Source organism: Rattus rattus, chromosome 3, assembly GCF_011064425.1.
Source record: "Rattus rattus isolate New Zealand chromosome 3, Rrattus_CSIRO_v1, whole genome shotgun sequence".
NCBI lineage: Eukaryota > Metazoa > Chordata > Mammalia > Rodentia > Muridae > Rattus > Rattus rattus.
Window position 1 is genome coordinate 182775451 of NC_046156.1, and position 17000 is coordinate 182792450.

Genomic DNA, 17000 nt, shown 5'->3' on the forward strand with positions numbered 1-17000 from the left:
GTCTGGAAACTAGTCGCTGAAGAAGAAAACTTCACTCAAAGAACAATCCATCTGTCCATCAGGATCCCGGCTAGGCATCTCGTAACACATCCAGAACAGGAAAAGCAAGGGGGAACACAGGCCTCTAATCCTAGCACCCAGGAGGCCTGCAAGGTCAAAGGCAGACTGGGTTGTGAGACCGCACCTCCAAGAGACAAGCGGGTTAATGGAGTCAAACAGAAAGAGGAGCTTTGCGCTAATTTCAGTGGGGACACACTGGCAGGATCAGCTCCAGGAGAATAGTAAAAGTCCCCTCATGGGTTCAGAGTGAACACTTGCTTTCACTAGGCGGGGTGAGGATGGCATTAACCCAGCCATTCTCTCCAGTCCGGTAGGAAATGACTCTCGCTCTAATTAAGGAGGTGACGAGGACACCAGGGTCCCGTCTCCTGTCACTCGCCTGGTTTACACAGTGCTGTCCTCAAAGCTCCAGTCACCAAACCTAGAAAGGAGCCTGGAAACTAATTTGTACTCTGGAAAAACCTGCTGAATGACTGAGTCAGAAGAAAAGAGTGACTGTGTCAGGGTCCTAGCTAGGCTGGCATCAGAGGCACGCAGAAGGCAGCAGTGCTGCGCCTGAAAGGACCGGATGGCATGGCGAGTCAGATCAGGTTTTTGACCTAAAGACCTCAAACTATGAGAGAGACAGGAACAAAAGGAGAACGTGTGCTGAAAGCAGCCACAACAATGAGACGCTTTTAGTAAAGCTTTTAGCGCGGGAACGGGTATCTGTTTTGTCAAGATTGCCTCTGATGATTGTACCCCGAACGAAAAAGTGTCAGCATGTGGAGACTTTCAGGGGTGCAGAGAACGATGACTACGGCAGAAGGGGTGGGGTGTGCAAACTCTTTCTCCTGTGCCATGCGCCAAATGCTTCGCACGTCCTGTACACTGTATGAATGCGTGTGCCCGTGAACTCACATCTCCTTCTCAGTCTCTGTCGTATCACCTGTGAGAGGATAAAAGTACCTGCTCCCCATGAAATCACAATGATAACTGAGAACGAGGAAGGGAACAGGAAGGGAGAAACAGAAGAAGCAAGCCTTGAGTCCAGAATTCATAGAGGGATAGGCGCAATCACCTTACTGCTGCTCTGTTAAATGGACCTGCTACGCGCTACTAAACGTGTGTGTTTATGAGCACAGACTAGTGGGACGGAGCTTCTGCCAGCGTTGGTCAGAGCACCGGGTCGCACTTACAGAGACTCATAGTCGACGCTTTGAGAGTAAATGACTACCCAACCCTTGGCGCTGAATAAGGTATCTCTGTCATCCCAGTCCAAGGCCCGTGCAAGAGGAGGTGCAAGGAAGGAGCGCACTAACGGTCTGTATTGTAGGACACAGTCTTCTGGCCATGGATGGCCCTGGCATGTACTAACTTACAGCAGCTGGAAGGACTTGCACAAGACCGATCCTGTCAACACGCCTTCACGGATTGGAGAAGGGCTCCAAAGGCCCTAGCCCTCCCTGAGGAGCTACTGGCAAGTTCATAGTTGTTGTGGAAGCAAGGAGCCATTTTCTTGGTGATGTAGCCACTGGTAGGAAGCTAGAAGTCTCCTAAATATCCCCTTAATCCAAGCTCATTCATGTAAGCAACCTAAACTCACTAGCTCGTTAAAAAAACAGAGGCTGTTCGGAGAGAGAGAAAATCAAGAGAAGAGGTCAGAGGGTAACAGGGTAAATATGACCAACATAGTTTTTTATAGATGTATACAAATGTCTCAATGAGATCCCTTGTGAAACACAATTAATATATGTTAAAAACCACAGGCATAACCAGTGCAGCTTGGTGGGAGTGACAGGTAAGTTGCAGAGGACAAGCTCTCGTGAATACTGGAGACGAGTGGCCTGTCACAGCTGTCACGCTGAACTGCCTGCTCTCTTTATGTCACCATTTCTCTACAACATTGGCCATTGTTTTGCCCATTCATTTCACGGTTTTCCAAACTTTCATTAATTCCCCATTCCCCACAGGTGTAGTCAGGATTACCTCTGTCACCAAATCCATAGGGGCTGCGTTTGACTTAGACTGACCCCCAGCCCTGGATGCACTGTGGTGGAAAGACGGTGTAAACTGTGGGGAAATACTATGTGAGAAGGAACTGATGTGACCGAGAATCACAAATCAGAAATGCAAAATAACATACCATTACGTAGCCCTAGAGGTTATATACATTTCGCACACATGTGAGATATACATATATATACAAAGCATGGATCCACATGTGAGCTATACATATATATACAAAGCATGGATCCGTTACAGGTACAAACCTAGTTTGTTATTAAGATGACCTGAGGTGACTTTCATTAAACTTAGCTCCAATTTTCTCATCTTGTTATCTCATCTTGTCCCCTAAATAAGGAAGACGATAATAATAGTTCATGTCCTTTTCATTTTAAAACAGTAAGGAATTTAACCTAAGGTTGGGAAGGGGAATGATGCCACTCTCCTGTGTTAGGCCCAGGATGACGACAACTGTCTGCACCTTCCTCATGATGCCTCGTAGCTTCCTCGGCTCCCGCCAACTGCCTACCCTGAGTGGTTTCTCCCTTGAATTTTGCATCCTTCTCTCCACTGACAAACTGACTGGACTCCGACCTAGCACTGGTGAAGGCAGGTAGGTCACCTGCCATCCCACAGCCGTCCTCAAACACTCAACTCTTGGCCCCTGAGCTTAGACTACTTGACCAAGTAGTTCCCAGGCAATTTGATTTCACTAAGTTCTATTTCTCCCTAAATGGCTAGCATTGAAATGATTCCCTCAGTACCCAGAAATACTTTAAATCCCTGAAAAGTTGGCTTCCTTCAATGTGCGAGCCTAGCTCTGCCCGTGCTGCTTCCAGAGTGAGGTAAAACGGAGTACCCAACCCTAAGTTTTCAGTAAATAAACAAAGGGGCAAGCCATCCTGAAACCAACGCCCTCTGCCTTGTGCCCCTGATGCTATGAAACAGATACACACATTGCACTGTGAAACCTACCTTTTCCAGATGGTTACTCAATGGCCACAGGGTTGTTAGAGTTGAAGACGGGAAAAGAATGTATGGTTGGGCCAGAAACTTGGTCTTCCACACTAATGCACACACAAACCCCATTATCGTCAACCCGGAACTAGCCTACCGCTCTAGTCCCAGAGGTTCTGTTCTGTACTGACACTGTTCAGCCTCCTAACAGTAAGTAATGAACTAAAAACGTGATCACCAAACATATATGGCATCCTCTCCGTTGTAATTCCCATCATCTCGTCAAACTGTCAGGTCAGTTTTGTTTGTAGTGAAAATAAATCTCCTTGAGAAAAGATAAACTCCTATCCTACAGAACCCCAGCCCTCAGAGTTCTTCTTCACTGTGCTCCGTTTCAACGGCATACAGTCAACGTTAGGTTCACTCATTCATTTTCCTTACATGTTAAGAAACATTCCCTATTCATTTCGCTCAAATAAACATCTTATATAATAAATAGCTTCCCCATTCACAAGTTTGATGTTATCCCTGATGAATGTTCAATGAAAGTCTTTTTTAAAATCTAGCCTAATAATCAAAGCCAAAAGACTTTTCAAACCATACACTTAAGAGTCTATAGATGTTTATATTAGAATCCATGACTATGAAATGTCTACAAATATTATCACTGGGAGAATAGCTAGCAGAAAACAAAGCAGTATTCAAATAGTCAACCTATTAGAAAGCAGTCTTAAAACTGTGTACACAGAAGTTATTACAGGGATGTCTCTGTTTCTCTGCTTGGCTGCTTTCTGGCTAGGATCAGCATTCATGTTCCTAGGATATTGTAAAACGGTAACACCCAGCGCCTTAAGAGAGAGCTACAACTGCTCAATCATGGATGCTTTCTGATACCGATGCTTTAAGTCACCGTTGGCTGTCCCACTGACAGACACCTGGAAAGGTCAGTCAACACTTTATTGAACAATATAGTAATGCATCAAACACTGATAAGGTGGCGTAAAGCTGGGTGTCTGCACTTCACAACACCCCGAATAAGTCACAATTAGAAGTGACCTTGACATGGAAGGGGGAAAAAAACCAATCACAAAAAGCAGGGTAAGGTCAGGATCACAGATGATTAAGAAGACAGAAGAGAACTTTCTTCTAAGTCACTAATCACCGATATTATACTGAACTCTGGCACTCGGCATTTGCTGGGGCCGCAAGAGAATTTAGTAGGTTCACTGAATTGACCGATTTCTTTGTTAATCTGTTTGCATGGGTTAAGACCCCAACTGACATAAAACACAAATGGAAAAAAGAAGAAGAAGAAGAAGAAGAAGAAGCCAGACAGAGAGTGTAATGAAAGACTGACTGACGGAGGCTTTGGGGTGCAGCCTATCCAATAAATGTGCCTGGCCAGCAAAGAAACCATTGGCAAAGATTTATTATCGGAATAAATAGATTCTAAAAACACTGGACATAATCAGACCTGCAGTATAAACTCACACATAAATACAATTCTTTGCCCCACATAGCTTAGTTTTTAATTTTACTTTTTTAGATCCTTTTCATCAGCTTCCTTTTAGAATAATTAGCAAATAAAAGACAATGATACAGCATGGCAGTTGCTCTTAGTGTAGTCCTTTGACTCACACGTAAGAGGAAAGTTTATAGTATACAGCTCTAAAATAACTGCTAATGCATATGTAAAGGAAAGAATTACTATAAAATATATCATTAAGAAAAGGGTAAAAAAAATCATTCACCTAGAATATATTATCACATTTTAATTACATGTAATACGTGAATCGCAACTTGCAAAGTCAAGGGCAGATGTAGAGAGGACTGTGAAATTTATACCTCCAAGTTCTTTTACATTCAAAACGGCGTTCTGGAATGGCACTGCCTTTATACTAAAACCTAAAATTAGAAAAGAGAAAGAAAAGAATTAGCAACTCCTCGCCTTTAACATTGAGACACTTAAGATGGTCAGATCCTGTGTTAGAGAAAACTAAAGCTTGCTCACCGTAGCTTATGTTTATACCAGACACATACCATTTCCAATGAAATAGCCTGACGTTATCGTCTACTGTTCTGAAATATCACTGAATATTACAGCCCAGTATAATACCAGCCCCTTTGCCTCAAAATATTTCCCACTCTTTAGAATTGAATGATTATGCAATTTATGTTATCAGTTAGAATAGAGACAGCTGGAAAAACTGAGAAATTTTGAAGAATACATTGAATCTACTGGGGCCCAGGGATCTAATTCTTAATATATTACACTTTTTCCCTTATATATAACCCAGGAACCAGTAATTAAAACACTTAATGGGAACCTTTTTATAATTTGATCTTTTTTGTATTTACTAGTATTTCATTTAAGGACACAATTAATAATATACAACTATATTTCCTTTATAAAGTAAAATAATCATTTATACACAAATAATTTAATATAAAGATTGCCATAAAACACTGATAATGTTCACAGAATATAGTTCTGCTTTAACAATATACCTAGGGCTTAACTATTCATACTGAAGGCAAAGAATAGTTGGAGCATGTAAGAATGTGCACACATATGCACACACATGTACAAAGACAAACACTAGATATTTCTGAAAGGTATTGGACCAGCGATGACTTGAGAGAGAATCGGAGACCTGGAAGCCTGCAACAGATTCTTTTGTTTCAATTGAGTATCTTTTCCATGTACTTGTTTTCTATTATTATTGTTGATGTTGTTGTTGTTGTTGTTGTTGTTGTTGTTGTTGTTAAAACCACTACTAATTTTTTTAAAGCTAATTTTTCAGTAGTTGTGCAATTACAAGGAAATAGTCATTTTTGGACAAAATTCTCAGTAAAGAAGAAGGACATCCAAATTCTTTTCATCTGGGATGTTATGACTGGCAGCAGTGAGAGTGACAAGCTCTCATAAGCGTTCTGTGGGTGAGAGCAATGGCATGGCATTGCTCTGCCTTGTAAACAGGATGTGTCCTTTTGGCCTGGCCTATCTGCTGCATGCCTTCCCTCCATGGTCTTCCAGCAATCCGATAAGCTATGCATTACCCTCTGCTTCAAAGGCAGCATTTGAAGAACTGACTTTGGAATCAGACAGAACTAGACTCACTGTAGCTCCTTTACTGTAAGTGAGCAGCCTAGTAGCCTTAGTTTTCTTGTTTGTCAAACAAGTAACAGTAGTACATCCTAGCCTTGTTAGGGGATGACAAGATGTAGGTACTGGGTCTATTACAGGGTAAGGGTGCATGGTGCAGAGAGCCACTGGATATTCATAAAACAGAAAAGAGAGAGAGACAAAATGAGGGAGGAGGTGAGGTGAGGAGGGAGAGAGGGAGAGAAGAGAGGAGGAGTGGGAGGTGAGAGGGAAAGGCAGAGGGGGAGGGGGATGGCCAGGGGAGAGAGGGAGAGTCCCCTGTGCTAAAATGCTGATGTGTACCTGGGCCCGAAGCAAAGCCTCTCCAGGTGTCTGGCCTCTGGGAAATCAGGGACAGTCGGTGCCAATCACAATACTCCTACAGGCACCAAAATTCCCCTGCAGGAGAATTGGATGCTTGACTCTATCTACCTACCTCACATGGATATTCTATGGATTAAACGGCCACGGTTGTGAAATCCTGGAAACAAAAGGCCTCCGCAGATGCTAAACAGTCTATTAGTGGTTATGCTCACGACAACTCTCAGGAATGGATTTTCCAGAGAAGCAGGGCAGGTCCCAACTTTCAAAAAGAAAGTTATGGAGCACAGCAGTAATGTCTAATTGGCTTTGATTCTTAAAAGCTGACAACAGGCAGGGACTCAACGGAGAAGTAAAACCCTTCCAGAAATGGTCACAGCCATATGCGAAATACAACTTTAGAAGTGTATTAATCCAGCAGGCAGGTAATGAGACTGTTACTGTCTTTAGCTCTTTACAGATCCTCCACAATAAACTAGCTACAAAAAAACCAAGGGTCCAGTGACTAAAGTAAGCAAGGAATTTTATTTATAGGCATATGAATGTTTCTGTGAAATGCTCATGTTTTCTCCTCAGAATGAACATGTGTAGCTAGATTTATACTGTCAATGTATGCATGATCTCCCCTACTACAGTCTTTCTATCAGCAGCAGCTAGGTTAACTGCTGCTCAGAAAACAGAGTCCAGATCACCAGAGCAGAAAAGAAAAGAAAAGAAAAGAAAAGGAAAGGAAAGGAAAGGAAAAGAAAGGAAAGGAAAAGAAAAGAAAGGAAAGGAAAGGACTTTTCATGGAAGAGAAACAATGTTCTCTATTTTGGTTAGTGTAAATAGACTAAACAAAATTAAAGGAGTAAAATAATGTTTTCAATTCACCTATGTCCAACCAAGAAGAAAAGAAAAACCACACCATATGCTGTTTCTTTTACAGTGGGTTGGATGAAGTGAAGAGTTAATATTTAGTAGTTTTTTTAAAAAAAAGAAAAGAGTCAAACCATTAAATGTTTTCTCCAAGGATCTGAGAAATGAAAGCATGGACTAGAGAGTAAGAAGTCTGGGCTCAAACCCTGGTTCTCCCCATTACTACCTGCTCGATTTTAGCAGAGAAGTCCTTTCTGATTTATTTTGTTTTGTTTTGTTTTATTATATGCATGTCCCTGAAGATCCCAATGTTGCTGAAGATTTTTACCAGTTGTGGCAAACCCCAGTGGCATCATTGGTACGCTCTCCCTAGAAGAAAGCAAAGCTAAGTGCTACATAGAATACTTGAACCCAGGTCTTGTCACCGGAGCCACGCAGCGTTGCAGCAACTCCTGCATGCACCAGTGAGCAGGTGGCTTCACATTAATGCGATTCCTACTGAGCTAAAGATGTTGGCTCTGACTGGGCAACACGTGTGACTAATAAGCCCACACGTTTATTTTCCTTTGTGTCTATAAATAATTTGACATGAGCAACCCAAATTAATTTTTTTTCAGGTCTACACAACATCGCTGCTTTACTTATGACTAGAACAAAAATAATAGCATGAGTTTAGAAGGACCTTCTTGCTAGACATTATTTAATAAGACCTGGAACTTAGGAAGGAAGTGGTAACTGCCAACTGACTGGGCCCGGACAGTATGAACTCCTCCTGCTTCTTCGGGTCCTGAGCATTCTGACTGCCCCTCTGTGTGTCTGTGCTGTGACGTGATACTCCCTCAGAGCGCTCAAACTCAAGGCCATGTTTTCACAGGATTCAGCTTTGGATTGTCAGCTATAAAACGAGCAGAGTAGCTCCTTACGATTTCCACTAAAATTAGGACCCCATTATTTATAATAAACAAGGAGAAGGAAATAATAGTAACAGCTGAGTCAATTCCTAATGGCCTCTAGAATTTGGCTGGAGACCTCAAGGGTAGGTCTCCCTGGGCACCATTCAAATAGCAGGATGGCTGAAGTCTAAGTTACCCACTCACTTTTTCCTGGCCTATCTAAGCCACATTACTAAGACTGAAACCTCCCCTAAGGTTTAACCTCACAAATTTTAATAAATATATGACTTGCTAACTCCTTGGGGAAATAATTGTTTGCATAGCCTCTCTCAGTCCATGTTTTGCAATCCTTAAATCTAACAAAACCTGTAATACAGGGGAGATGGATTTGAAAGTTCTGCAAAGGGAGAGCATTCCTGGAATTGTAACAAACTTACTCTGGAAAGGAAGGCCAGTCTAATTTTATCCATCATGTGTAACACATAAATGTTTTACTTGGGCCTGCACCCCAGGTCCTTGTCTCCCCCTCCCCCAAGCTGGCACAAATGCACTTGCATACCTGACGGTGCTTCTGGAATTCCTGGGTCCCTCTGAAGAACTGAAAAGGCTGAAGGGAAGGCATTCCAGAGATCTGGTGGTCTCAACCAGGACCAAAAGCATTATTTATGCCATGACAGTTTTGTGATGTTTGGACAAAAATCCAGCAAAATTCTCCTCAATAGGATTTCAACATCATAAAAGGAAACTTAATCTACTGGCATTTGTAAAGCACAATCCCTTAGCAGATACCAAAATTTACTGTTTAGCTTGCTTCTCTGGTTAACCCATGTGTAGCTAACACTGATGTTATTTTAAACACTTCCCTCAACTTCTTGGGACCTTTTTCTGTCTTTCTTTCCAACTGTCATGACCTTTGTCCACTGACAATTTTTCCAAGAGCAGAAATATAAACGCATATGTGTAGATCTCCTGAAGAGAGATTTTCAACATCTTTTCAAATCAAAGCACTTCGTTTTCTCTCAGTAGTTCTTGACCTCTATCGACACACTATTCTAAGCCTTTAGATTCCATTCTTTTGGTTCAAAAACAAAAGACAAGTAAATTACCTACAGCTTAGCAACTGTTCTTATCAAGCTCCTAGGAGCCTCAGCGGCAAGGTGCTCCCCCAGAACTCCCTCTTGTTCTCAGACCTCGGGAGGAGCTGCCTAACTTCTCTCTCTTCCCGCTCTCTGGAGGATTTCTTGGCCCGTTGAGTTTTGACAATTCAAGTATCTTTTTAAAGTTATGTCAAAGCTGAAAGACTGTTGAAGTTAATGATCCAATAAAATTTGGATACCCTTTCTTCCTGGAAAAAAAGCAGGCCTGCGTGCTTTGCTGAAACTGGGTGGACCTGCCCTTCTTAGGGAGTGCTATCAGCGCCTCAGATACCCAGGCTGAACAAAGACCCTCTTCTTAATGGTTGAAAACAATTATTTCCTCTTAATTTGATTTATATTTTTAAAATGTTAGAAAAACGGATAATTTAGAACAATAAAATTTCCCCACAGCACATCGTGAGTACATTATTATTATTTTTATATATTCTTTCTCAGTTTACATTCAAAGGCATGCTTCTATAATTTAATTTTTAAAAAATGAATATAAATTTAATTTTTTCATTTTTCTTCAACAGAAGACAATATATATAATATATATATGTATATATATTCCAATTTAAACCATTTCCATTGAAGTTCTAAATTTTATTTAACAAGCTCCCTTGCTGTGGGACATTTATATTGCTTGAAAGTTTTACTTATAAACAATGTTTCAAGGAATTGCCTTAGACATCTAGTTTATATTAGTTATTTATGATAAATTCCCAGCTGTGCCTGTATTAGACCTATTATTTCTATTTCTTACTATGTTGAGAATTTTTCATCAGAAATCAACACTAGAAATCTTAAATCTCATCGGTGATCTCCTATTTTTTAAATTAAAGATATTGAAAATGAAGTTTCTTTCCTCTTTGATGGTGCTGGGGGTTGAACCTGGGGTTTTGTACATGCTGGGCAAACACTTGACTACCGTGCCTTGTTCCATATGAAGTTTTCATGTAAACCAGCTCTGTGTTCCAAGTATAGAGGTAAGTTGGTTATAACCTCCTACTAATACGCCACTATAGTATATATTGCTGGATTATCTGCTTTTAGTATCAGATTAATGCTGATCATATAAAGAAGATGGCCAGTTTTCTCTCCTCTTCAAATTTCTAGAAAATACAGAAAACTAACATATTTCCCCTTTGCCAACACTCCACCTACCCTGCAAAATGTTTGGCAAGATCCATAAACAATGCCAACTTAAGAGTTTTCTTAACTTTAATTTCAGTTTCTTCAGGAGACAAGGACCCATCAGGATTCTCTATATCTTGAGTGTGACTGCAGGGCTTGTCATTTCAAAGAAATGTGTACTTCATCCTCATGATCAAACGCGGTGGCAGAAAGCAGATGTTAATGGTTGGATCATGTGTATTAAATGTTGTTCTGTCATTTGCAAGGTATTGGCAATTTTATCTCTTTTTCAACTTTTCTTGATCACTGTAACTAAACCATATTAATTGTATTTATCTTTTCAAAATCGATAATCAAGTATCTGGTTTTATTAATCCTTTCTATTATTAATTAGCTTAAGTGGCTTTTTAACTTTGATCTTTATTATTTATTTTCTATTTAGAGATAAATCTATTATTTTGTTTTAGTTTCTGTTTGAAGCTAAGCCCATTGACTCAAGGCTCTACTTTTCTTATCTTTCTCTTTTAAGATTTATTTGTGTGTTTGTGAGTTTTACTTGCCTGTCTGTGTACTACATGTGCCTGGGGCTAGAAGAGGGTATTGGCTCTCCTGGAACTGGAGGCACCATGTGGGTGCTGAGATGTGAACCCAGATTCTCTGCAATAGCAAGTGCTCTTAACCTCTGAGCCATCTCTCCAGTCCAAAGTCCCTTCTTTTCAAATATCAGTGCTCAGTCCTATAAATTTCCCTCAAGTACTGCTTTTAAGACATATATCACAAGTTCTGAGAAGTTGTCATTTGGTACAACACAGTTAGATTTTCTCTTGTGAGTTCTCAATTAATAGGTTAGCAAGAAACAATTTAGTTTTCAAATATTTGGAAACCATCCTAAGGATGTTCTTGTTAATGATTTCTAGTTCAATCATAAGAAAATGATGAGCCTGTCCAACCCATAGTAAGGGGAGAACATATAACCCAAAATTACTCAAAACACTGTAAGGTATGTGTGTGTGTGTGTGTGTGTGTGTGTGTGTGAGAGAGAGAGAGAGAGAGAGAGAGAGAGAGAGAGAGAGAGACAGAGACAGAGAGAGACAGAGACAGAGAGAGAGAGAGAGAGAGAGAGAGAGAGAGATGGGATGTGTGTAGGAGGATATCTTCAGTTAACTCCATTGGTATGAATTCTACAGATAACAATGTTTAAAGGCTAGATCTGATATGCCTGTTGCAATTTGAAAATATATTTAGAATAGGAGTCCATATAAACTAACTGATATGTGCTTTATATATTACAGCAGATAATAATTAATTTAGTACATGTTCAAAGGCACTTGGAAGGAATGGATGTTTTCTAGGGTTGGGTAGGGAGATCTGTAAAAATTAACCAGGTCATGTTGGTGGATAGCATTGTTCAAGTCTATCATCTCTATCTAGACTGATCACCAGCCTATAATTTTCAATTGGTGCAGGAGAAGTTTCTCATTTGAACTCTGGGCTTATCTACTTCAGTCTGCTCTTCTGTCATTTTTTGTGCTGTGTACTTTGAAGACCTTCTGTTAGGTACACAAGCACCCAGTTCCCTCAGGTAAAATGATCCCTTCTCTATGCAACAAACTTTGCTGTTCTCCATATCAGTCTCGGCTCTGAAGTTTACAATGTCTGACGTTAAGGCCTGGCTGTGGTGGCACACACCTTTAATCCCAGCACTGTGGAGGGAGAGACGTTCTATCCTCCCTTGAAGCCCTTCAGACTTTCCTTCACTCTCAGATGACCATGCCTACACACATCCCCTAGAGTGCTCACTCTCCCCATGGAAACAAATGTCCATAGCACATTCTCTTTTTTATGTGTCCTGAAAAAAACATGGTTTATACATAATCTCATGAAGAACCAAGAAGTAATGATTGAGTCTGCACAACTCATCGGCACTTCCTGTACACTACTTCTCATTTTTCTAGGTGGTATCTAGCCCAATAATCTAGTGGAACTGTCCCACAGGCACCACTGTGTAGCATGTTGCTGCTGTAACCAAGGCCCCTTTCAGACTTTCAACTCGACTCTGTTTTGTTTGATGTCTTGGCTGTAACTGACTTACATTATATTATATAGAAATGCCTGGATTAAGATTCTTTAACAACCACAGATGCAGGAACTCTCCAGGGTGGGGACGTTTATCTGACTTAACTGATGCCATGCTGCAGCCCAGCTCAGTGGCAGACACAGTAAAACACTCAATAACCATGACATGGATGAATGAAATTCAGTTATGCTTAGCGCCCCTCTTTGCTCTCTACTGTTGCTAGACAACCTCCACTCAAGCCCACACTTCAGTAGTATCTCAAGGCTTTACCTGCTGTTCTAAATTTTTTTTCTAACTGTTCACTTCAGCATCTGAAACAGTGCTAGATGTCCCATTGATACCAAATTGGGATGTCCCAAGCACCCTTATCATTTTTCATTTACTTTACAGCTGCCTAGTGTGGTTTCTCTACTTCTTTTTGTGACTTTCCCCTAAACACCATGTTAGAAACTTGAGTCATAATTAAATTTTCTTTTTTGGCCTGGAGAGATGGCTCAGTGGTTAAGAGCACTGACTGCTCTTCCAGAGGTCGTGAGTTCAATTCCCAGCAACCACATGGTGGCTCATAACCATCTGTAATGAGAACTGATGCCTTCTTCTGGTGTGTCTGAAGAGAGTGATGGTGTACTCATCTATATAAAATAAACAAATCTTTAAATTCTTTTTCCATCATCCAATATGACTACCATTTTCACAGCATTGGTTTCTTGTGCTCCTAACTCAGCATCCCGACAATTATTGTCTCTGTTAGCTCATCTCTCCATATTACAGGTGTCTCCCAAGAGCTTTTCCATTCTCTAGGCCTGACACCAACACCTCCTACAGCACCATGAACCTTGACCAGTAAGACAGACTTTTCTCTGAATCACTTGTTTTAGATCCCAAATACCCTTGCCCCATTAGTCATGGCTTAGGATCCTAACCATCTAGTGAAGCACTTTTCTAACATAATGATCACTAGGAAGCCTTTTTTGATCTCTCAGGCTAGGAATCATGTGCAACTTTCAGGCCTATACCATCTGTCGAGGACAACCCACATCACAAAGCACAACGCATATCACAGTATCTTACGTAGGACCTGGCATGTAATAAGCAATCAAGTGTGATCACTTTACCATGGGAAAACTTATCTTCCAAACTCAGTATAAACTTATTGATGGCAAGGACCTCTAAAGAGGCCTCCAGAGAGGGCCTGTGCTAAGCTCAAAATAGCTGCAACTCACAGAATTTTGATACCCAAAATGTTAGCCAACTTGCTATCTAATTCATCAGAAAATCAGCTAACAGAAGTGTTATGATTAGTTCCAGTAAAAGGGAAACATAAATTACTTAAAAATTTAACAGAAACAAGCTTAAAACACATTACAACTAATAAATCCTGAAACCATTTGCAGGTAAGTTTCCCATTGCTATCCGACACTACTCTCCTACACACAGTACCACGTGATGCCTGACAGGTGAGGAAAATATTAAGAACAAATACTTTTGTTGTTCTTACACTTAACTTGGATGCTACTCTGCCTGAAAGGAGTTTGTAATGCTAATGGTGTTTATGTAACTTCATAGCACATTACTCAAAAGATAGACTTCTAGAGGCAACCGTGTGCTTGCATGGTCTGAGGTCTTAAGTAGCCCTGAACTTCATTTAAAAACTGGACTTGGCATCCTACCTCCGTGCCTAGCTATGTTAAAATCAACAGATCACTGTGTTACTCGGGTGATTTAAAAGCAGAATAAAAACAAACTGATTCTTACTTATGGAAGAAGATATTGTGAAGCTCACAGAGGGTAAGGTGGTTAAAAACACTATGGAGATCAAATTTAGTATCATTTGCTTATTCATTCAACAAATGTCTACATCTAAGTCCAAACTCTGTGCCTCTGTTTACATCAAGTAAGATGTGCTGTCTGTCCTTAGTAGCTTAGGAAGAGCAGGCATGGCAAGGAAGCAGTTGACAGATGCTGACGGGGGAACTATGGGGCCAGGTGGGGGAAGAGAGAAGATTCAGTGCTGAATACAGGAAAAGAAGGCCCCCCAGGAGCTTTGCACAGAGGGTCTAGGCATCAACTCTCTTCTCGTCCTCTGCAGTTACCAGTATTGACACCTGCTCTCACCCTCCCTTTTTACTACAGGCATCTACACATGAATTTCTTCATAGATCAAACATCTTTTTAATCTTTAACTCTTAAGATCTAAAAAGGTCTTCATGTTCCTCTAACTTGGTTTTCTCTAAACCTGAGCTGAACTGATGTGGAGTTCCTGATCACCAATATTTTTCCTACTTAAGAAACCCAAGTGAATGATTTCCTCACCCACCATCAGCTGAGCCAGGAGTTGAGTCAACTGTTGGCGTCCCTTCCTTCTTTGTCCCAAGCCAACTGATTACCAAGTCCTGCCAATTCCCTCAAACATTTCTCTAGCCATTCTCAGCTCTCCGGTTTTCTTGTGAGTGCCTCACTTAAGGCCTTCAGTGCACCTCAAATGCACCACCATCATCATCATCATCCAGGGGCCCCTGACAGTTCAGGCCCCAAATCAAGGCCGGCCTCATCCTTCTCAAATGGATATCCGAGCGTGCTGTTTCCTTGCTTATAAGGTTCTGAGATCTCTGTGCACTACAGGTGAAGTTAAAGTCTCTCGATTTGGTGTAAATTTGCCCAGACTCAGGATTTCTCTTATTATTTGCCACCTGACATGCCATGACACAGATAGCCCTGCAGAAACACGGTTCTAGGAGGCCCTACTCTGACGTACACTCCCGAGGTCCCATAACCACGCTTTCTCTAGCTCCCTCTACCCTAATTTCTTGTCTCTGGTTACTCACCTGGCTCACTGACCAGCTTCCCATCCAATGGGGAGAACTTGACCATGTACCCCACCTCTGCGCAGCACACGGTGTTGATAACGGCTTTCTTATAAAGCCTGTCTTGGCGATCAGTGGGCTACTTGTCTGTACTACTGGGTTCACATATAATAGCATCTAATGGCAAGCGTTCAAAAGCTGGGCTGAAAGAGCTGCGTCTTTATCTTCCCCAGAAAATGCCTTGCCTTGCTTTTTTCTGATGGGCAATTCTACCTCAGTCGCCCTTTTCTTCACCTACAACCATTCTGCCATGGCTGTAGAGAATGCACACTCTTCTGTGGGAGTGGGGTTCTCGACTCTGCTGATGATGCCATTTTGGGTTAGGTAATTCCTTTTTGCGAGCCACAGACTACATGCCGGCAACACAAGCCTAGAACGATTATATAAGCCAGAAGCATCCTCACCCAGCCCTGACAGCCAATATGTCTTCATACTGCCTGGTATCGCCCCTCTGCATGGGGCATATCTCCTGACTTAAAAAACAAAAACAACAACAACACTGTTTGGAGCAGGAAAGAGGGCTTAGCAGTTAATAGCACTAACTGTTCTTCCAGTGGGCCTGGGTTTGATTCCCAGAACCCATAACTGCTAATGAATACCCATAACTCCAGTCCCAGGGGACCTGTGCCCTCTTCTGGCACAGACATTCCTTCAGGTAAAATGTGACATGTAAAATAAGAATAAATAAATCTCAAAACAACATTTTTTTTAAACCCCTGTATTTTTGACTGCCTTCAAGTCGTAAAACGTGGTAGAGAGTAAAGGATCAACAGTGCTCAAACTGTCTGTCGTTGTAGGACAAAGGGCGAGATGAGGAAGCTCAGTGCACATCACGAGCGCTGAGGAGCAAGCGCGTGACCAACGCAAGTCAGCTGGAAGAACCCAGCAAGGGGGACAGCACCCGAGAAGCCCAAGGCTACAACTCCCCAGACTCCAGGGTTAGGTTTTATAAGTGTTTTTGTGAGCTTGATTTATTCTGTGTCACTGAAAAGAACAGAGAAGGGGATGTGGGATACAGCTATTGCATGCTAATACTTTTTTTTTCCAGAAAAAGAAGCAGAGGATTTAAAGTCAAAGTAGGCATCCTACTACACGATGGACTGAACGGGCAGTGGAGGTCACATAGGCAGCATAGGCTGAAACTGGCTACCCTGGAGACGAGGAGACAGAGGGTCGACACAACACCCACCTGTGGTTGACACAACGTTCTCCGGGCTTTCGCTGCAGAGCTTGGACAACAGACTGGTCTTCCCAGAGCCTGTGAGACCTATGCAAACCAAGTCATATTCGGGGCGAGCAGGTGGTGGTCCCTTGCAGCAAAGTGCTCGAAAACACTGCCAAGAGAAAGAAAGGGAGGCAAACCTCAGTAAAAGTCAGGACAGCCATACAAGTGTGACGGTCTTAACTAAGCACCCCCATCGAAATGAAGCAGGAATGGGGGACGCCTGGGCCATACCACATCGTCAAAGTAATCAACATTCCTGAGAGTGTTACACAGCAGCCAGCCATGAGACCTGTCTACACTGCCACCACGCTAGATACGGCAGAAGCAACAGGCATGGGGTT

General features: G+C 41.7%; 1 protein-coding gene across 2 annotated transcripts in view; it reads right to left on the reverse strand.

Annotated features, from left to right (window-relative positions):
- Positions 1-17000, reverse strand: part of Arl15 (ADP ribosylation factor like GTPase 15) — a 370669-nt gene that overhangs the window by 227024 nt on the left and 126645 nt on the right. For both annotated transcript variants that reach the window (XM_032898868.1, XM_032898869.1), the window contains exons 2-3: positions 16624-16768; positions 4849-4908 (exon numbers count right to left, since the gene is read on the reverse strand). In XM_032898868.1, the coding sequence (XP_032754759.1) occupies positions 4849-4908; positions 16624-16768 (205 nt within the window). The remainder of the gene's footprint in view (positions 1-4848; positions 4909-16623; positions 16769-17000) is intronic.